At 26.0% G+C, this 16,963-nt stretch overlaps 3 protein-coding genes across 6 annotated transcripts; all 3 read right to left on the minus strand.

Annotated features, from left to right (window-relative positions):
* Positions 1-13: 13 nt before the first annotated feature.
* On the minus strand, positions 14-2,431 carry LOC122531514 (adenylate kinase). The gene is made up of 4 exons (XM_043659509.1): positions 2,098-2,431; positions 1,766-2,002; positions 1,422-1,589; positions 14-1,336 (listed from the first exon to the last, which is right to left on the minus strand). Exons 1-4 carry the CDS (start codon positions 2,212-2,214, stop codon positions 1,100-1,102), a joined length of 759 nt encoding a protein of 252 aa, XP_043515444.1. The 5' UTR covers positions 2,215-2,431; the 3' UTR covers positions 14-1,099.
* Positions 2,432-4,897: 2,466 nt separating this feature from the next.
* LOC122531531 (guanine nucleotide exchange factor DBS-like) lies at positions 4,898-16,950 on the minus strand. 4 transcript variants are annotated; one of them, XM_043659546.1, is made up of 18 exons: positions 16,522-16,705; positions 15,593-16,460; positions 15,150-15,270; positions 10,776-10,871; positions 10,583-10,697; positions 10,384-10,474; positions 10,076-10,306; positions 9,755-10,014; positions 9,422-9,656; positions 8,225-8,419; positions 7,943-8,119; positions 7,694-7,879; positions 7,299-7,634; positions 6,899-7,216; positions 6,626-6,823; positions 6,334-6,542; positions 6,051-6,270; positions 4,899-5,939 (listed from the first exon to the last, which is right to left on the minus strand). In XM_043659546.1, exons 3-18 carry the CDS (start codon positions 15,220-15,222, stop codon positions 5,712-5,714), a joined length of 3,168 nt encoding a protein of 1,055 aa, XP_043515481.1. In that variant the 5' UTR covers positions 15,223-15,270; positions 15,593-16,460; positions 16,522-16,705; the 3' UTR covers positions 4,899-5,711. The 4 variants fall into 4 exon arrangements, with proteins under 4 accessions (XP_043515478.1, XP_043515481.1, XP_043515479.1 ...); XM_043659543.1 differs by lacking the exon at positions 15,593-16,460 and having other exon boundaries at positions 4,898-5,939; positions 16,522-16,950; XM_043659544.1 differs by lacking the exon at positions 15,593-16,460 and having other exon boundaries at positions 6,051-6,249; positions 16,522-16,949.
* On the minus strand, positions 11,992-14,739 carry LOC122531533. The gene is made up of 3 exons (XM_043659547.1): positions 14,327-14,739; positions 13,761-13,965; positions 11,992-13,058 (listed from the first exon to the last, which is right to left on the minus strand). The coding sequence occupies exons 2-3, from the start codon at positions 13,914-13,916 to the stop codon at positions 12,048-12,050; spliced, it is 1,167 nt and encodes a 388-aa protein (XP_043515482.1). The 5' UTR covers positions 13,917-13,965; positions 14,327-14,739; the 3' UTR covers positions 11,992-12,047.
* Positions 16,951-16,963: the final 13 nt, after the last annotated feature.

Genomic DNA, 16,963 nt, shown 5'->3' on the forward strand with positions numbered 1-16,963 from the left:
ACCACATCAAATATTTCAGTATATTAGAAATTTTATTCTATATTTTCAGATATACATTCATTTTTTGAGGTGGAAATTCTATAATATATTTGTGTTACTTTGAATTATGTGGAAAATAGGTTTCAAAATATATATTACACTTCATTTTATAGCCATTTAGGAAAATTATCTGTGTCTAAGGATGTATAGACATTTTTATATTTTCAATATTTTAGTAATGTATCTTAAAATATTTAGTGCCTTCTATTTATACAGCTTTATCTAAATAAAATTTATTAATCAAAATATATAAAAACATGTGTGCGTATAAAATATATGTGTATATATATATATATATATCAATAAAGCATTTTATTAAAACTGTTTGGTATGTTAAAATGCACTATTTTATCACTTGAGTTCAAAAATTATGCTTTTATCAAGTCTTACATAAGAAATAACACTGAAGCAAATTCCTTTTAAAATTTTGTGTTATTAATTAATATTTACATTTTATATTTAAATATTTTAATTATTGAATAAATCTTTTTTCTTGTACTAAAAATTCCTAAATATAAATTCCAGTCAACAAAATTAAAGAATGACATATTTTATGCAAAGAATCTTATAAAAGCTTTAAGAAATAGCAAAGAATATCAAGGTGACAAAATAGAAAGCAATACAAATATATTCTATGATAAATTTAAACAAAAAAATGATGTCTCCCATTATATATACATACATTACCTTATGCAATTAAATGATTCAATTATATATGAAAATATTATATCAAATTCGTTCTATTATTAAAATGTGTGCTTTGAACTATTTGCTTATAACATTTCATTTTTTAACATATATATTATTTGCAATTTAACCAATGAAATATCACTTTTACTTTCTTCTCTTTTGCTTAATATTTTCCAATCAATTAGTTATTCAAAAAATACATACTGTACTGACTAAAAATAGCTTAAATTGTTTTTAAACTAAAAATCATATATCTAAATTGCTAAATTTAGTCAGAAGTCATTTAATATTGAAACTATTTTTCCATTAACTACATATTGCCCATTTTGTTTGTAAAAGGAAAACAAGGTATATTTTTTCATTCAACACCTTAAAAAAGCCAACTGAAAAGGCCTTTCTTTTTCTCTTCTTTAGTGTTTTTTAAAAAAATGCGATCAATGTCTTTAAAAACGTTTGTAGGAGATTGAGCTGCATTAACATAATAATGAATCCCTTGTAAAGCATAATAGTCAATCAAAGGTTGAGTTTGTGTATGATATGTTGCTAATCGTTTCCCCAATGCTTCTGCATTATCATCAGATCTTTTAATTAATGGTTCTCCAGTAATCTATTAACAAAAAATTATTTATTGCTCTATATATTTTTGAATTTAATTTGTAAATGATTTAATAAAAATAGTCATTATTAATTACATCATCTTTCATATGTTCTTTAGGAGGAGAAAATTCTTCATGGTATGATCTGCCACTTGCAGGATGTATTAAACGCCCTGTGATTCTCTTTATCAATAGATTATCATCAATCCCAAATTCTATGACAGCATCTAATTTAGTTTGTCTCTTTTTCAACATTTCATCAAGCTATTTTAATAGAAAAGATATTATGAATTTAATAAAAAAAATACATTGTTTTATATTCTTATCTCAATGTTATTTCAAGGTCATTGATAACCTCGGCAAATTGAATCAGAATAAACTATCATTAATGACGTTAATTTTAAGTTATTTGGGTATCATTTTGAAAAAATAAAGCTTACTTTTTCAGCTTGTGGAACGCTTCTAGGAAAACCATCCAATAAAAAACCACGTTTACATTCAGGTTTGTCTAGATTACTATCAATCATATTAACTACAAGATCATCACTAACTAATTTACCCTCATCCATTACTTTTTTAATTTCTGTTCCAATAGGGGATCCAGAATTGATTTCTGCTCTAAGCATATCACCTGTGGATAGATGGCATACACAATATCGTTCTTTCAATAGTGGAGCCTAAAATACAATTGGTATTTGATTAAATAATTAAATAATTCATATTAATATTTTAAACCTATGAGTTGAAATTTTCGTTAAAAAATTAATTTCACCTGTGTACCCTTACCGCAACCAGGTGGACCTAATAAAACTGCATTAATTCCTCTAGTCGGCACATTTTTTGGAACCTCTGAAATTTCTTTCGGTACTGCTTCTGCACGCGGAGCCATTTTTTTTTTTTTTTTTTTTTTTTTTTTGTTAATCGACCACTCTTTTAATGAAACTTAACAATAAAACTTAAAGAAATTTACGAAAATGATTATATTAAAGGCCACTATTAAAAATATAAGTCACTATTACACACAGCGTGACCAGTGACAAATAAATCAGTTCCTTCCGTCTTCTGAAAGAGTACAGTGAAATGGTTCGTCGTGTATATACTTGCCTCATCTATCGTTTCTTGTTTAAATTAATATCGATTTAAATCGAATTTGGCCGTAAATTTAAATTTAAATTTGGATTTCGGATATTATAAAATTACTTAATTGTGATAATCAACAAATATGAAATTTTATTTTATATTTATTTAACAATGTTTACTAAAAAACACAAATATTGGAAAATCTAGAATAACATTTTATACATATATTATATATATAATCATATTTAAAGCATATTTATATATTTCTATCGCGAAATTAAAAAATAAACTAGATACAAATTAAAGAGGAGAAATTATTTTATGAGCTCATATATAGTTTTATCTTATTGTATTATATTAATAAACACGCACAAAATACATTAAACAAAATACAATACTAATTACACCAGTTTTAACATGGTCTAGAATTATTAAAAACTATGACTTTTATGGCTGTTAATTTAAACATAATAAGTACATTATTATTATTATTATTATTATTATTATTATTATTATTATTATTATTATTATTATTATTATTATTATCAATTTCAGCTTGACTAAGGTTGAAACAAAATTTCATTATTTCAACAGAAAATTGTTATCTGAATTAATTTTTTACTAAAATGTTTGACAAGTTTGTTCTTAATGCCTAATTTTAATCATATATAAATTATTATTTTTCGTTATTCTTGTGGAAAAATAAATTATATTAAATTTACCTTAAAAGAATAACAAAGGAAATTTTTTATTAAAGCTAACATACAAAATTTCTGGCATAAATTTCCTTTTTTAAATTAATTTCAGATTTCTATTTTGAAAACAAATCTAATATTTCTAAGAACATTTTTAATCATTATATCATAATTCTATTAATATTGTAAAGAATAAACATTTTTCTTTCATTAATATCATTCTGTTTTCTTTTCTAAAAATAAGTAACATTGCTTCATTTGCTTTAAAAATTATTATTATACCCTTAATACATTCGTAACAGAATCATTCCACATTTGACATATAATTATTGTCTATGTATTAATTTAATATTATCTACAAAAAATTCTAATAACCTAAATATTTATTTGCTTTTTTCTACTAGGATATATATTACAATACAAAAATCTGATGAAAAATATAAATAATGAAAAGTAAAACTTGTAATTACTTTTTTAATAAAAAGTATAATCAGATTTAAAATTGTTTGTACATTGTAAATATTTGTACACTCAATTATCAATATTGCTGTATCTGAATATACTTTATATTTTTAAAAAATGTATAAGATAAATTATACATTAAATATTAAATAAAATAATTTACTTGATAAAATTCTATAAGTATACTAGTCGATATTAGGACGGCGTGAAAGTGGATAAAAATGATAAATAATAAAATAAAAGTAATTAATTTTGCATAACATAATACTTTTTAAAATTATAAATTATAATAGTATCTTCTTCGTCATATTTTACCAAAGAAGAAGATATACAATTTTCTTTGGTCAAAAATTAACATCTATTAGTAAACCATTAACAATGTAACTATTAATCTTATTTTCAAATTATTCAAATATAATATTTATTATGGTGACTATATTATATTATAACATAAATTTATTTCAATAATGGCCATATTACTAAAATAAATTATTTGTACTCAACATGTATATCTTATAATCACAATAGTTTTGTTATGTATAAATAAGTAATATAAATTATAATTTTAATCATAAAATAAACATAATTATTGCACATTTACCTATGAAAGAAAAATATTAATTCATAACATAAATTTCTTATTTAGTGTTATATCCATATATAAATTTTCAGTATAAATTATATTATACCTACTTTATCATCATTAAATATTTAAGAAATTCATAAATTACCAATTCTGTTAAAATTGCTTTTTTTGAAATATTATATTCTAAAGTTTATTACAGTACTATATATTGCACAATGTTTGGTGTTAATTTTTATACCTTTGAAAACTTGTGTATATATTACTTAATATTCTATAATATTTCGTTTCCTTTTCATTAAATATTTGAAATAAGCTATTTGTTATATACTAAAATAGTACTAATATCAAGCTGTTTGGTCACAAAGATTTATTAACAGTATATTCTCTATTTTATCTATATTAATATGTCAACAAAGTTCTGCTAAATTTTTATACTTCATTCGACGAAGTATTAAATAAATACTTGTATATTTATTTTAATTTTAAAGATTTTTTAGTTAGTTTCCAATAAGTTACAAATATTCTAAATTTTTTCTGTATTGGAAACAATATACTAAATTATTTTTGAAAATAAATGCAATGTTGATAATATAATAAATATATAAATAAATTTTGTATATTATTAAACCATAGTGTACCTACATAATTTTACTAAATATTTTATAAATATAATACAGATATATCTGATTTTTCCATGTATTTATACATAAGCTTTCTTATTTCAATATTGACTAATAATACAAAACTAAAATATCCCAAATCTAATATAAACTTTGGAATATTTGCATATAATCAAATATTATACAGATCACAAGTATAGACAAATTTTATAGATTGTAATTTCTAATGTAACTTTTGGAAGTAGTAACTATGTGATCGAAATGATTGCATCTTATTATAGTTATTTTCTTTGCAATATTGGAAAATACAAAGAAAAGAGTTAAATATAAATCAATATAAATAACTTATAGTAATTTTATAGTATTGTACGTATATGTAAATATGCATATGTGCGTGCATAAACTTTTTAATCCACTATCCAAATACGTTTTATACAATTCTATAAATATTATTCTTTTGTAAGAATAAATCTAGTTAATATTATATAGTAAATGCAAATTTTATTTGCTTGCATAAAGCACTTTCATCAACAAATTTTCTCGTAACATTCTTTATGTAGTAAAAAAGTTCATGCATTTCTTCATTCTTTGATTTCTCGTTTATATTTATTTATATTTTTTTTATAGAGAATCAAATAATCAAGTTAGTATCTTAAATTTCTTCTCGTCTAATTTTTCATTTCTAGTTATATATAACTATAATTATTCACAGATTAATTATAATCGATTAAATACATATTGCTATATCGTACAATTTAAAACAAATTTAATTACATTGATGAATGTATATTATGAAAAATTTCCGAGTCTTATCTATATTTTTGTATGCATTATAAAATCTCCCAATACGTGATTGTTAATACTACACCCCAACAAGTGCTACCCTTTAAATACATGCTTGAATCTAACACACTAGGAAAATCTAGTGTGTTAGACGCCTGTTTCATATAGTTTCTTGACTATTCACTGATTGCGAGCTACGCGAAGTCTTTCGATTCATTGGTTCCAGATAAGCTGCTGGTGCCCATCCTTCTATTCCAGTGTTTATTAATTTTACAAACCACCAACCAGCACATCCAACTTTAAGAAGTTCTAAATTATCTCCCTCGCGCATTGTAACTTCTGATTGACCAACTGCGCAATAATCAGCTAATGCTACGTATCTTCCACCCTAATTGGATATAAAATTTATAGCGTATTAACTTTTAACTCTAAAAGTTTTAACTATAGCTCTGCTCTTAATAGCAAATTAATTTTATCTAAATATCTAAATGAAACTTACAGGAGCAGGACCAGGATTTTCACTGAAAGCATCTTCATCATCAGTATTACTGTTTTCCGAACTCCATGCGACATCATCTTCAGTTGATTGTGAAATATCTGTAATATGTGATATAACACTACTACCATCAACTGAAAGTGTTCTCAAAGACCCTGAAACGCTGCCTTGAGCTTCCCAGGAAATTGTTTGCCGCAAGGGTCTACAAATATTTTGGGCAAAATTATTATCATCATTAGAGTTTTTAATTTAATTTAATTTAAGTTCTATAAATAATGATATATACTTGTGATTGGTTTTTCCAAGAGCAGAATTCTGTTTCCCTTTAAGTTCAGCTAATTGAGACATTAAAACGCCTTTAATTTGACGCACCCAAGATTGCTTCACATCAACGGTAGGTGCTTGTATTGTATGTACTTCAGCTCGACCTTGTAGCCAAATTTCAAAACGTCTTGCATCGCCCTTTACTGATTCTGTTAGTCCAATTTGTGACATCTAATGAAAAATAAAATTATATTTTCTACACATAAAAAAAAAAATTAATAAAAAAAAGAAAAAACAAAGTTATTAAAAGTTACTTTTAGATATCTCTTGAAGTGGTATGTAGCTTTGTCATGAGCTTGTGGTTTACTATGTTTACAAAATATAAGAGCCTTTTCATATAAGAATATATGTCGCTGTGATGGTTTTAACCTGAGAAGTCGCTCTCGTTTACTACTACTCCATACACTGAAAGAACCTTGCAATAACAGTTCACCTTGTGCATTTAGATCACCCTAAGAAGAATATCAATTCTTAACATAATATCATTGAATGAGATAACAAAAATTTGTAAATAATATTGTATTTACACCAAATCCAGTAATTGCAGTCTGATGCATACTATCGTTAACGCACTTTAATACAACAAGCATACAATCTAATGCTTCTTGTAATTCAGTACAACATGATGGTTCATCGCTATATTTTAAGAGATCTTTCAATAACAATTGGTATTTTGTTATACGTTGAACAGGCTTTAGGAGATATGCAGCAAGAGGTAATTTGTGACCAAGTCTTTGTTGACAAGTTGTAAGAAACTGTGGTTCATTTTGTATCTGTTCTCGCAATCTTTCGGATCTCGGGATATTTTGACAATAGTAACTATATAATCTAAAGAACACCTCGCGCTAAAAATAAATATATTTCATATTAAAAATATTTATATTAATTTTTTATTAACTGATTAAAATTGAATACATAGATACTTACCCTTTGTACAAAACATAATGCAACAAGTTCAGTATTTGAAATACAATTTTCTAAATCTTTCAAAAATGTTTCCCCGTGAAAAATGTAAATATCTTCTAAGTTTCCAAATAAAATATCTCCTTTGCCTATTAATGCCGTTGGTACTAAATGAGCCATTGCTTCATTTGTTAATTCCATTTTGTAACCTTTAATTATAGAACCTAATTCAGCAACATAGATTCGTTCGGTTTCAACTAATTCGGCTAAAACATGCCCACGCTTTAAACGTAAAGCTTCTGCGTCTTTAGATTCACTTTCTGGAGATGAAGATTCCCCTTCTATAGGACTCATCTCCATCTAAAAAAAATATAATCAATGAAGTACAATAATTAAAGAGAAAATTAAATAAAATTTACCTTTGGCATAGTGTTAGCCTTTTTAAGAATTCTTCCAGGTTTAACAATTTGAGGCAGTGATTGTAATGGTTTAACTGGTTCAGGTGTTACAGTTTGAACTGGCCTTGCTGGTTTAATTAATTGCTGTTTTAATGTCATTATTCTTTTATCACACATTAAAGACACATCTTCTATTCTTTGTAAAACCTAAGAATTTATTTTATAAGTAAAATAATTTTAAAAAAAATTTTATTTACAAGAAATACATACTTGACTAATGAGAGCCTTAGTTTCAGGCATTACAGAATCTTGAAAAATACATCTAGGATGATGAAATTCTTCAGCAGCTTCTATTAACTCTTGTAACTCCTGAAGTGCTTGATCAGGTGGTGTCGTGTTATTTTGTGATGCAAGTAATTCTATACCACGTGTACACCATGTGTTTGCCTATTATATATATAATTAAAAATAGACTTTGTTTCAGCTAATTTCCAATAATTACCTTGTCTATACATTCCATAACTTTGTTTCAGCTAATTTCCAAATAATTACCTTGTCTATACGTTCCATAAGTTCCCTGCATTTAGTTAACATATGTAATCGTCTTTCTAATTTTTGACTTAGAATGGTACAAATTCTTTGTAGTTCAACGCATTTTGGTTCTACAACATCTGTAGGACATTGATGTCTTCCAGATAATAGCTGTTGACCAGCAGATATTACCTCCTCCGCTCGTTCTATATCTCCCTATAAATTTATGTAACTTTATTTATGTCTATAAATATAAAAATAACATTAATAAGAAAACTACAAACAGTTATCAAATTTTTTCATCAATTGTCATTGTTTAGTCTAAAAAAGTATTTTAAAAAAAGATACTATCTTACGTGCAGTGTAAAATGAGAAATAACAATGACATTCATTCTCAAAGTCCATCATGCCAGTATAAGGCATGAATTAAATCCCTATTTTTTGTTTCGTAATAAGGTATTTTTAAAGTTTGAATGCGTATACGCATTTGATATAATTAAAAATTTGATAGAGATTTAATTCACAAACCCATAAATTATATGTAAGTTATATGTAATAACTTTTTTTACTGCATTTAAAGATATGATAAATAGAATTGAAAAATTGAAATACTAAATTATTATTATCGTATTTTTAAAAATTGAAATCTATCACAAAATATATGTATTTTGTTGAGTGGATTGCTTACCAAGACCCAAATCCACATGGTATGCAACAAATAGGACTATCGACAAAATGAGGAAAGCGGTGCAAAATAACATTTGTGCATGATGTGCATTATATGTATGTGTATCTACATATAAATATTATTCAAACCAGAATTTCCATAAAATTTTTTTAACAGAGTTTGAATAATTTAAAAAAAAAATGAATGCTTTGTAATACTGGTTTGAATATTATACCTTGCTGCCTTAAGTGCATTGTGAACATTCTCAAACTTAAAGCTGTTAATATTAATATTGCTTGTATTCCTTTCATTATATCATTTCATTAGTTATATATAATTTATAGTGATATAAATAATTGTTTTACATATAAGTATTTTTTAATATTATTGTCCTAGATTACTAATTATTTTTATTTAAACAGAATGGCTTAATTTTACTGTTTGTGTACTTCTGTTGTTTTGTATACGTTAGAATGTACATTTGTTTAATAATAAAAAGTAATATGCATATATATATGTATATATACACATGTATAAATAAAGGTACATACTCTACATATTCTTTGAAATGCTGATGTGTCACAAAGTAACTGCTCGATTCTTGCTTGAGTTTCTCCTACTTCTGTCATTTCTTCTATAGTTTTTAAATGTTGATCTAATGTTGCTTGCAGCTCTCTGAAGTCTGCTTCAAATTGTCTTAATGCTAAGCAGTGTCTCAAACGAGAGCTATGATGTGTCCAAAACAAGTCAAAAGTACGTTCTGTTTCTTCCAATTGAACAAGTAATCTAAAAATAAATAACAGTTTTTAATTCTTTTTTCCAATAAATAAAAATAGTTGTAATTTCATCAGTGTCAAATTTCAGTATCAAACTATATTTTATACCTTTCTATTGCTGCAACATTTCCTAATCTATCAGCTGTTCCCTTGCCAGTTAATTGCCTTACACTATCCAATAGTGCTTCACCATGTCTTGCAGCACTAAGAATTTCTTCTTTTAATTCATTATATTCTATTTGTTGTTGAGATAGTAAAGATGTAGTTGCAACTGTATTATTAGGAAATTCAATTTCGGCCAAACGCCGGGTGAAAGAATCTAATGCGAGAGATACGTCTTGAGTCATTGATGAAAATTTTTCTAAACTCTGAAAATTTTTTTAATTGAATAAATGGTTATTTTTGTATTATTTTTATGATTTTACTTACAATTCTATTCTGTATCCAAGTATGATGACAATATGGCAAGGTACCACCCAGTTGTTCAGTTAGTTGATCTTTATCTATGAATTCATGGAGTTCAGTAACATTTGCTAAAAATATAACTCTAAATTTGAAATCTTCTCTAAACAGCTTGTTTGATACTTCTGAAATAGCTTTTTGTAAAAATCCAGCTGGACGCAAAACATATGCTACATGAACTAAACCAGGGAAAAAACCCTATAATATAAAATAATTGCGTTAAAACTTTTTATTATATCATCACTGTGTGAATTAATATATATGTATATGCTTACAGAAATCTTTAATAATACAGTTTTTACAGAGTTCCATTTATCATTTCTTCTATCAATTATTAAGTGAAATCCAAGGTCAGCTTCTTGTAATCTAAAAATTATTAGGTTTTATTAAATAACTTTCCCAACATATAATTATTATTTTATACAAATAAATATATAAATATTTATTAATAACAATAAAAGACTGAAATCTTACGTTGGCACAGATGTAAGATACAACATGAGACGTTGGTAATCCAAGTCAGATAAATTATGAAAATTACCATTATCTGGAAAAGTAATTATGGGACATCCTTCTCGAGTTTTTCCACCTGTATATGTGAAACATGTTATTTAGAAAAAGCAATAGTTAAATTTGAAATTTAATAAAATTTCAAATGTTTACTCACCTGCTATAATAGCATACTGTGATTGAAGAAGGTCTGCAACATCCCGGATTGCCAAATCTCCATTTTCAATTTCACCTGTCATACTCTCTACATCATCTAACAAATATAAAACCAATGAATTACATATTTTAAAATATAAGCATACATCTTATGTTTCTATCATATTTAACATATAGTACAATTGTACAATTTGTAAATAAAAATATGAATAATTATGAATAAAAATAATTGTTTAAACAATTATATAGTTATTTAAACTGAGTATTTTAATAAAATTATATACAATTGTATTGATAATCACTTATGCAATATTTCCTATATGTCAATGTGAGATCTCAATGTGCACTTGCTGACCTTGCTGATTCCAACTAACTAAAACAGTTTCCTGCTATATCTACAGTATTTCAGCTATAACTGTAAAATAAGAGGCTCTCAAACTTTAAATTAACATTAATTTAATTATAAAATATCCTTTTATAGAAAAATAAATCTTATTTAGAATAAAAGATATATTAATGAACTATAATAAAAAATACATTAATAACAAAAGATATTCCAAAATAAATGTACAATATATAATTTGTTGAATTAAATTTATGTTTCATTGTTTTAAATAACAAGGTTTAATACTTGCTTGCACAATTTTCCTTTTTTGTGATTTAAATATTTAATTCTAATATATTGTTTTTAAATTTTATCTAATATTAACAATTTAATTTATAATATATTATTTTTGAAAAGTGATTTGAGAAACACTGTATTACTGATATTCTAATTTCTTGATTTACATATTAGAATTAAATTCTAGAGTATAATTAAAATTTCTGCGTTTTAATACTATTCTTGTTCTCTACAATGAGTGTAAGAGGATATAAAAAGAAAAAACTCATAAATTATAAAAATATAAATTATTTATTATACATAACATTTATTATATATTTGTTTTACAGATTACAAATGTCACTACATAACACAATCACACGTAAATCATATATTATGATTCACTTTTTTTTATAGAAATAAAATATTTAATAATTAATGAGTAAATTTTTATAAACCAATAAAAATCGTTAATACATTATTTCTTGAAGACTTAAGCTATCTCAAATATGATATTTTTTAATTATGACAATATAAACATACAAAGAAAATGTCTATTTTACTACATTTATACTGTCATTTTATAAAATCTAATGATTAAAATATCATTTAAATATTTGTTTTATATTTATATATTTTAAATTACTATCTTTGTTTCAAATATCATTTGTCTTAGACAGGTAAAGCTGGTTTATTGACTAGAAGTCCACTTGTAGTTATTTGATAACTCATACCATCTTGTAGTTTGCTAATTGGTGTTAAAAAATAAGTATCACTTTGTCCTGTTTCATTAGCAATTAATAAAGGTAATAAGGCACTGCCTTCTGTTATCAGATCTGCTGAGTCAGATGCTCCGTTATCAGTTATATCTTTTTTTTCTAAGTCAGTTTTAGTACATCCTTGATTCTGTATATTCTGATTCCTAATCATAAATTCTAATTTAGCAAATTTTACTTGTGGAAATTGAACTTTCATAAATCTTCTAAATGTTGAATACCCCATTATTTTTATATCAGGAGACATTTTTCTACAATACTGTATATAAGAATCATATACTATTTTACGTGTAATGTCTGATGGAAGATGTAACTGTGCATTCTTTGCAATTTTTGTCTTTTGTTTTGTTTCTTGCAATTCAATAAAATTTTTCAAAAATTCTGTTGCAATTTTATAGATATCTAAAGAAAATGTATTATGAGGAATTTTCCCATGATTCCCATGAACTCGTGGAGTGACACCATGCGTCATTAAATGTTTCCTAATTCGTTTTATTTGATAATGTGTACAGTTCTCTAAATACAAAAAAGCATCTAAACATACTCTTCTACCCTGATATACATATTGTGCACGTAATCTACGCCTTTCTGTGTGTCTTGCTGTTTCATATGGATTCGTTAAACAAGCCATGGTAACACCCATTAAATACATATCATGTTCAGCCTTGGTTAATTCTGCAATATTCAATCTATGACGATATACTGTTTCAGGATTTAAGCCTTTAAAGCACTGGTCATCCTGACACTCGCATCCTCTTTTAAATCTTTCTAATACTTCAGTTAGACTATTTTCTAACTTTGTGGGTTCATAATTTGATTCTCTTCCACTTTTATGTTTCTTCATTTTCATTTTTGCCACATTCTTCTTTGGCTTGAAGGTACTACTTGTTGCATCTGTACGTGTTTTCTGTAATATAAAAATCTTTTACATGACATGTCTCAGCTAAATAATATCACATAAATACTGTTTTATTTACTGTTGTATGAAAAACTTTTCAGAACAAAGTTGTTTCAAAGAAGATATGCAATAGTAAAAAGAATTTTTTCTGTTGTTTTTTTTTACGAAAATTTCAAGATTATTGATCCGATTTTAAATGAAACTCTATATTTTATTATATAACAATCAATCCAAAACAGAAGCAAAGCACTTTTAAAATATAACTTAATTTTAATTTCATTTAATTTAATGTATAAAAGACAAGGAAAACACGTCAAATTTTATAAAAATAAAATTATAATAACTTTCATATTAAGCATTTTTAGACACAAAAAACTTTAATAAAAAAAGATGTATCAATTGATGAATAAACAAAATATAGTGTTTTGTTTAAAAATACACCAATAACCCTGAAATTACATTAAAAAATAATCGAGTGAGAAAATACGATCCACTATTTCATATCTTTGTTAGAATCGTGAAATAATATAACTCTGTTCTAAAACATTTTTTTATGTAACAGCAAATAGGAGGATATTTAGGTGATATTATATGGCTGAAACACAGGACAATATGCTATTAAGAGATTATTAACACATTACTAATATAAAATTAAAAACAATTAAAAAATATTCTTTTTGCTTTATTGCTTTAATACAGATGTTTACTTACCTTTTCTTTTATTTGTGTATATGTCAACTCATCATTAATCATAAATTGACAATTGGATACTTCTATCTTTTGGTTTTTATTACATAAAGTATCTTGCAATGTTACAACATCTGCTTTCATTTCTACTTCATTTTTTTCACATAAATTAGTATCCATATTCCACTTAATATTATACAATGACGTATCTTTTAATTCTCTATATGTTCTGGTAAACAGTAATAGTTCAATGATAAAACCACACAAATTAAAAGAAATAAACGTTATGTGTTTAAAAAATATACAATGTAAATCTCATATTGAAAGATCCTAAACAAATGATCAGCTGATTAATTTCCTTTGCGTGTTTATATGGCAATTATAAAACTTGTTTAAATTTATTTAACAAAAAGTGAGCGAAAATTATACTGTAGAACAATAAAGAAAATTACAATGAACAACAATGACACAGCAAAGAGATAAATTTGTCCTTGCGTTTTTATTTTGAAATATTGACGATGAAGTTGAGAATCACTACACATAATAGCCTTCCATCTTTATGGGTATGTGGCAAGTAAAATTTTACTTACCTTCCTTTAGTTTAACATCGGAATTATTTCCGCAAAGTTAATCAAAACATCATTGAAAAAATACCACATTTGAAAATTTATGTTGTCACGGCATTAATTTCTTGTAAATTTTAATAATACCGGCTAACAATATAAAGCACAACATTTAATGATATGGCGAATCTAGCTCTTAACATTTTGTGGAGGGGATAACAGTACTAGTCCCGTATAAATGGAACAAATCTCCACATTATATTTGGATACATGTTGAAGAATAATACACCATCGAAATAATTAATTAATTAATGCTAGTTTAAATTCTTTTTAATATTGTTAAACAAAAATATGTCATTCTGCATTGAATGATCATGTCACGTATATTCTACAGAAAACATTGTTCCAAATCTATTTGTAAAATATTTCAAAAAATTCGTGATTAAATATATGATATAAATATATTCAAAAATATATAGTATACAATATATATTCATATGTATTATGTATATATGTATAATGTATATGTAATATATATATATAAGAATATATTATATATTCTCATTTATAATATAAAACTGAATGATTCAAATTATCAGTTAAATTAAATTACAATAGATATTTATAATTATAAATTATATTGATTTTTTTGTGTTTATGTAATACACATAGTCATGTGAAAACAAACTGGGTAGACCTATAAATCAATAATCTCTTTACAATTCAAATAAAAATGAGAGGAAATATGATTATCACTCGAATTGTTCACACTTCGAATTTTTGAAATTGGCGATATTTGTATGTATTAAATTAATTTAGATAGCAGTAGAGAAAAGTATATGGTCCAAACCTGCACATTTCGTCGAACAGTGTTGATGGCAGGGGCAATTGCAACCGTGAGCTGATTTTCGTCGAAGGATCATATTGTTCTTTTTTGTTTTTGCTTCACTGAATAATTGGATTTTTATATATTACAAAATATCACGATATTATCGATAAAATTTACACTTCGCGTGAGAATTCTATTTATTGTTAATATTATAAAGTTATTCTGTTTTATATATATATATATATGGGAGATATTCTAATTTTATTGCGCGCATTTAATGGAATTTCATGGTGGTATCAGTTTCTGTACTCTATTCGAATATTTTTATGCGCCCCCTAATGCCCCGATATAACTGTACAACTCCAATGCTGTCACTTCGCGTAAGAATAAATATCAACTAATTAATTTTGTTAACAATATATAATATATTAATGTAAAAGTTCCAATTGTAAGATGACAATTACATTGATTTGGTACTTCTTTTACTATTCTGTTGAATGCATTTTGCAACTCCGCAGTTTTACAACTCTTGACCACAAAACACCGACAACGGACAACGACCTCTATCGTAACCTAACAGAATATGCGACGCCATAATGTTCCATGATAGAAGTAAAGATGAAATGAAACAACCAATCACGAAAGGCTCGATTCCTAAAGGGGGGTAGCTGCACGTGACTTGCAGCATGTCAGTATTAGAAGTGTCCGATTAAGCCAAATTGCATATAATTCTACTACGTTATTACTTTATTGATTTGAAAATACACTAAATTACGAAAGAATTATATATTCGCATCTTTTCAATTGCTACATTCATGTTATAAAAAATAAACAATACGAATGTGAATTCATATACCAATTTCTCTATTATACTATATAATATATTTCTCTGTTATACTATATAATGAAAGTTTTAACGAATTGAGTCAAATAATATGTAAAATATATCGTAATTCTGTTCTTTCAATTTTTAATTCTTTAAATACATTGTAATTTTTAATTAACATCATGCAAGACAAGTACGTGGGAATAATTATTCTTATTATTATTAAAACAAATGTTTATACACATAGATTCTGTCATACTATGTATCAACAAAATTTAAAGAAAATATATATTAAACCTGAATGAAAAAAATAGTAAATGAACTTACACATAACGTGACAGACACTATGAATAATCCAGTTTAAATGTGTACAAACTAACAATACCGTGAAAAGGCAGATGCATCGAAATATGCAAGAAACGCCCAAAAAATCAATCATCAATAGTAGAAAATTAAAGGAAATTACACGCAGCATAGGGAGTAACAGGAGGAGCAGTAGAAAGTAACTAAAATTTAAATCCGATAAGATAATCACGTCGAAGTAATACGAGGCTCTTAAAAACTTACCAGCTTCCAAGAGCTCAAGATCCAAATTTCCACTTCGGCTATGACTGATACTACTGCTGCAAGCATTGTAACTGGATCTGTGAGACTCTTCCATAGCGCGGGAGGCACTGCGTTTGAACTGTTCCAAGAAACTGTCTATTTGATTTTCGATGCTGGTCGGTGAGCTGGCCATCTTTTTGCGCGCCACTCCTCAGTAAACGTCAACGTGCTGGAGATGGAAATGGAAGTAGATCTCATGGGTGTGCAGTTTCCCAACCGCAACAACGAATTTGGTCTAAGGGATTAGAGCTACATTTTATAGTGTCAAGCTATCTACACCATTGAATTAGAAGAATTATAGTGCACGAGCGAGCAAGTCGCTACAATTTCGTCAACTGTCGTATTTCCTCCCGCTACACGATGCATGTTTGTTTGTCGTCGAGGAACACCCGGAACTGAAACG

This window comes from Frieseomelitta varia, unplaced genomic scaffold (assembly GCF_011392965.1).
Source record: "Frieseomelitta varia isolate USP_RPSP 00005682 unplaced genomic scaffold, Fvar_1.2 scaffold_404, whole genome shotgun sequence".
NCBI classification, from domain to species: domain Eukaryota; kingdom Metazoa; phylum Arthropoda; class Insecta; order Hymenoptera; family Apidae; genus Frieseomelitta; species Frieseomelitta varia.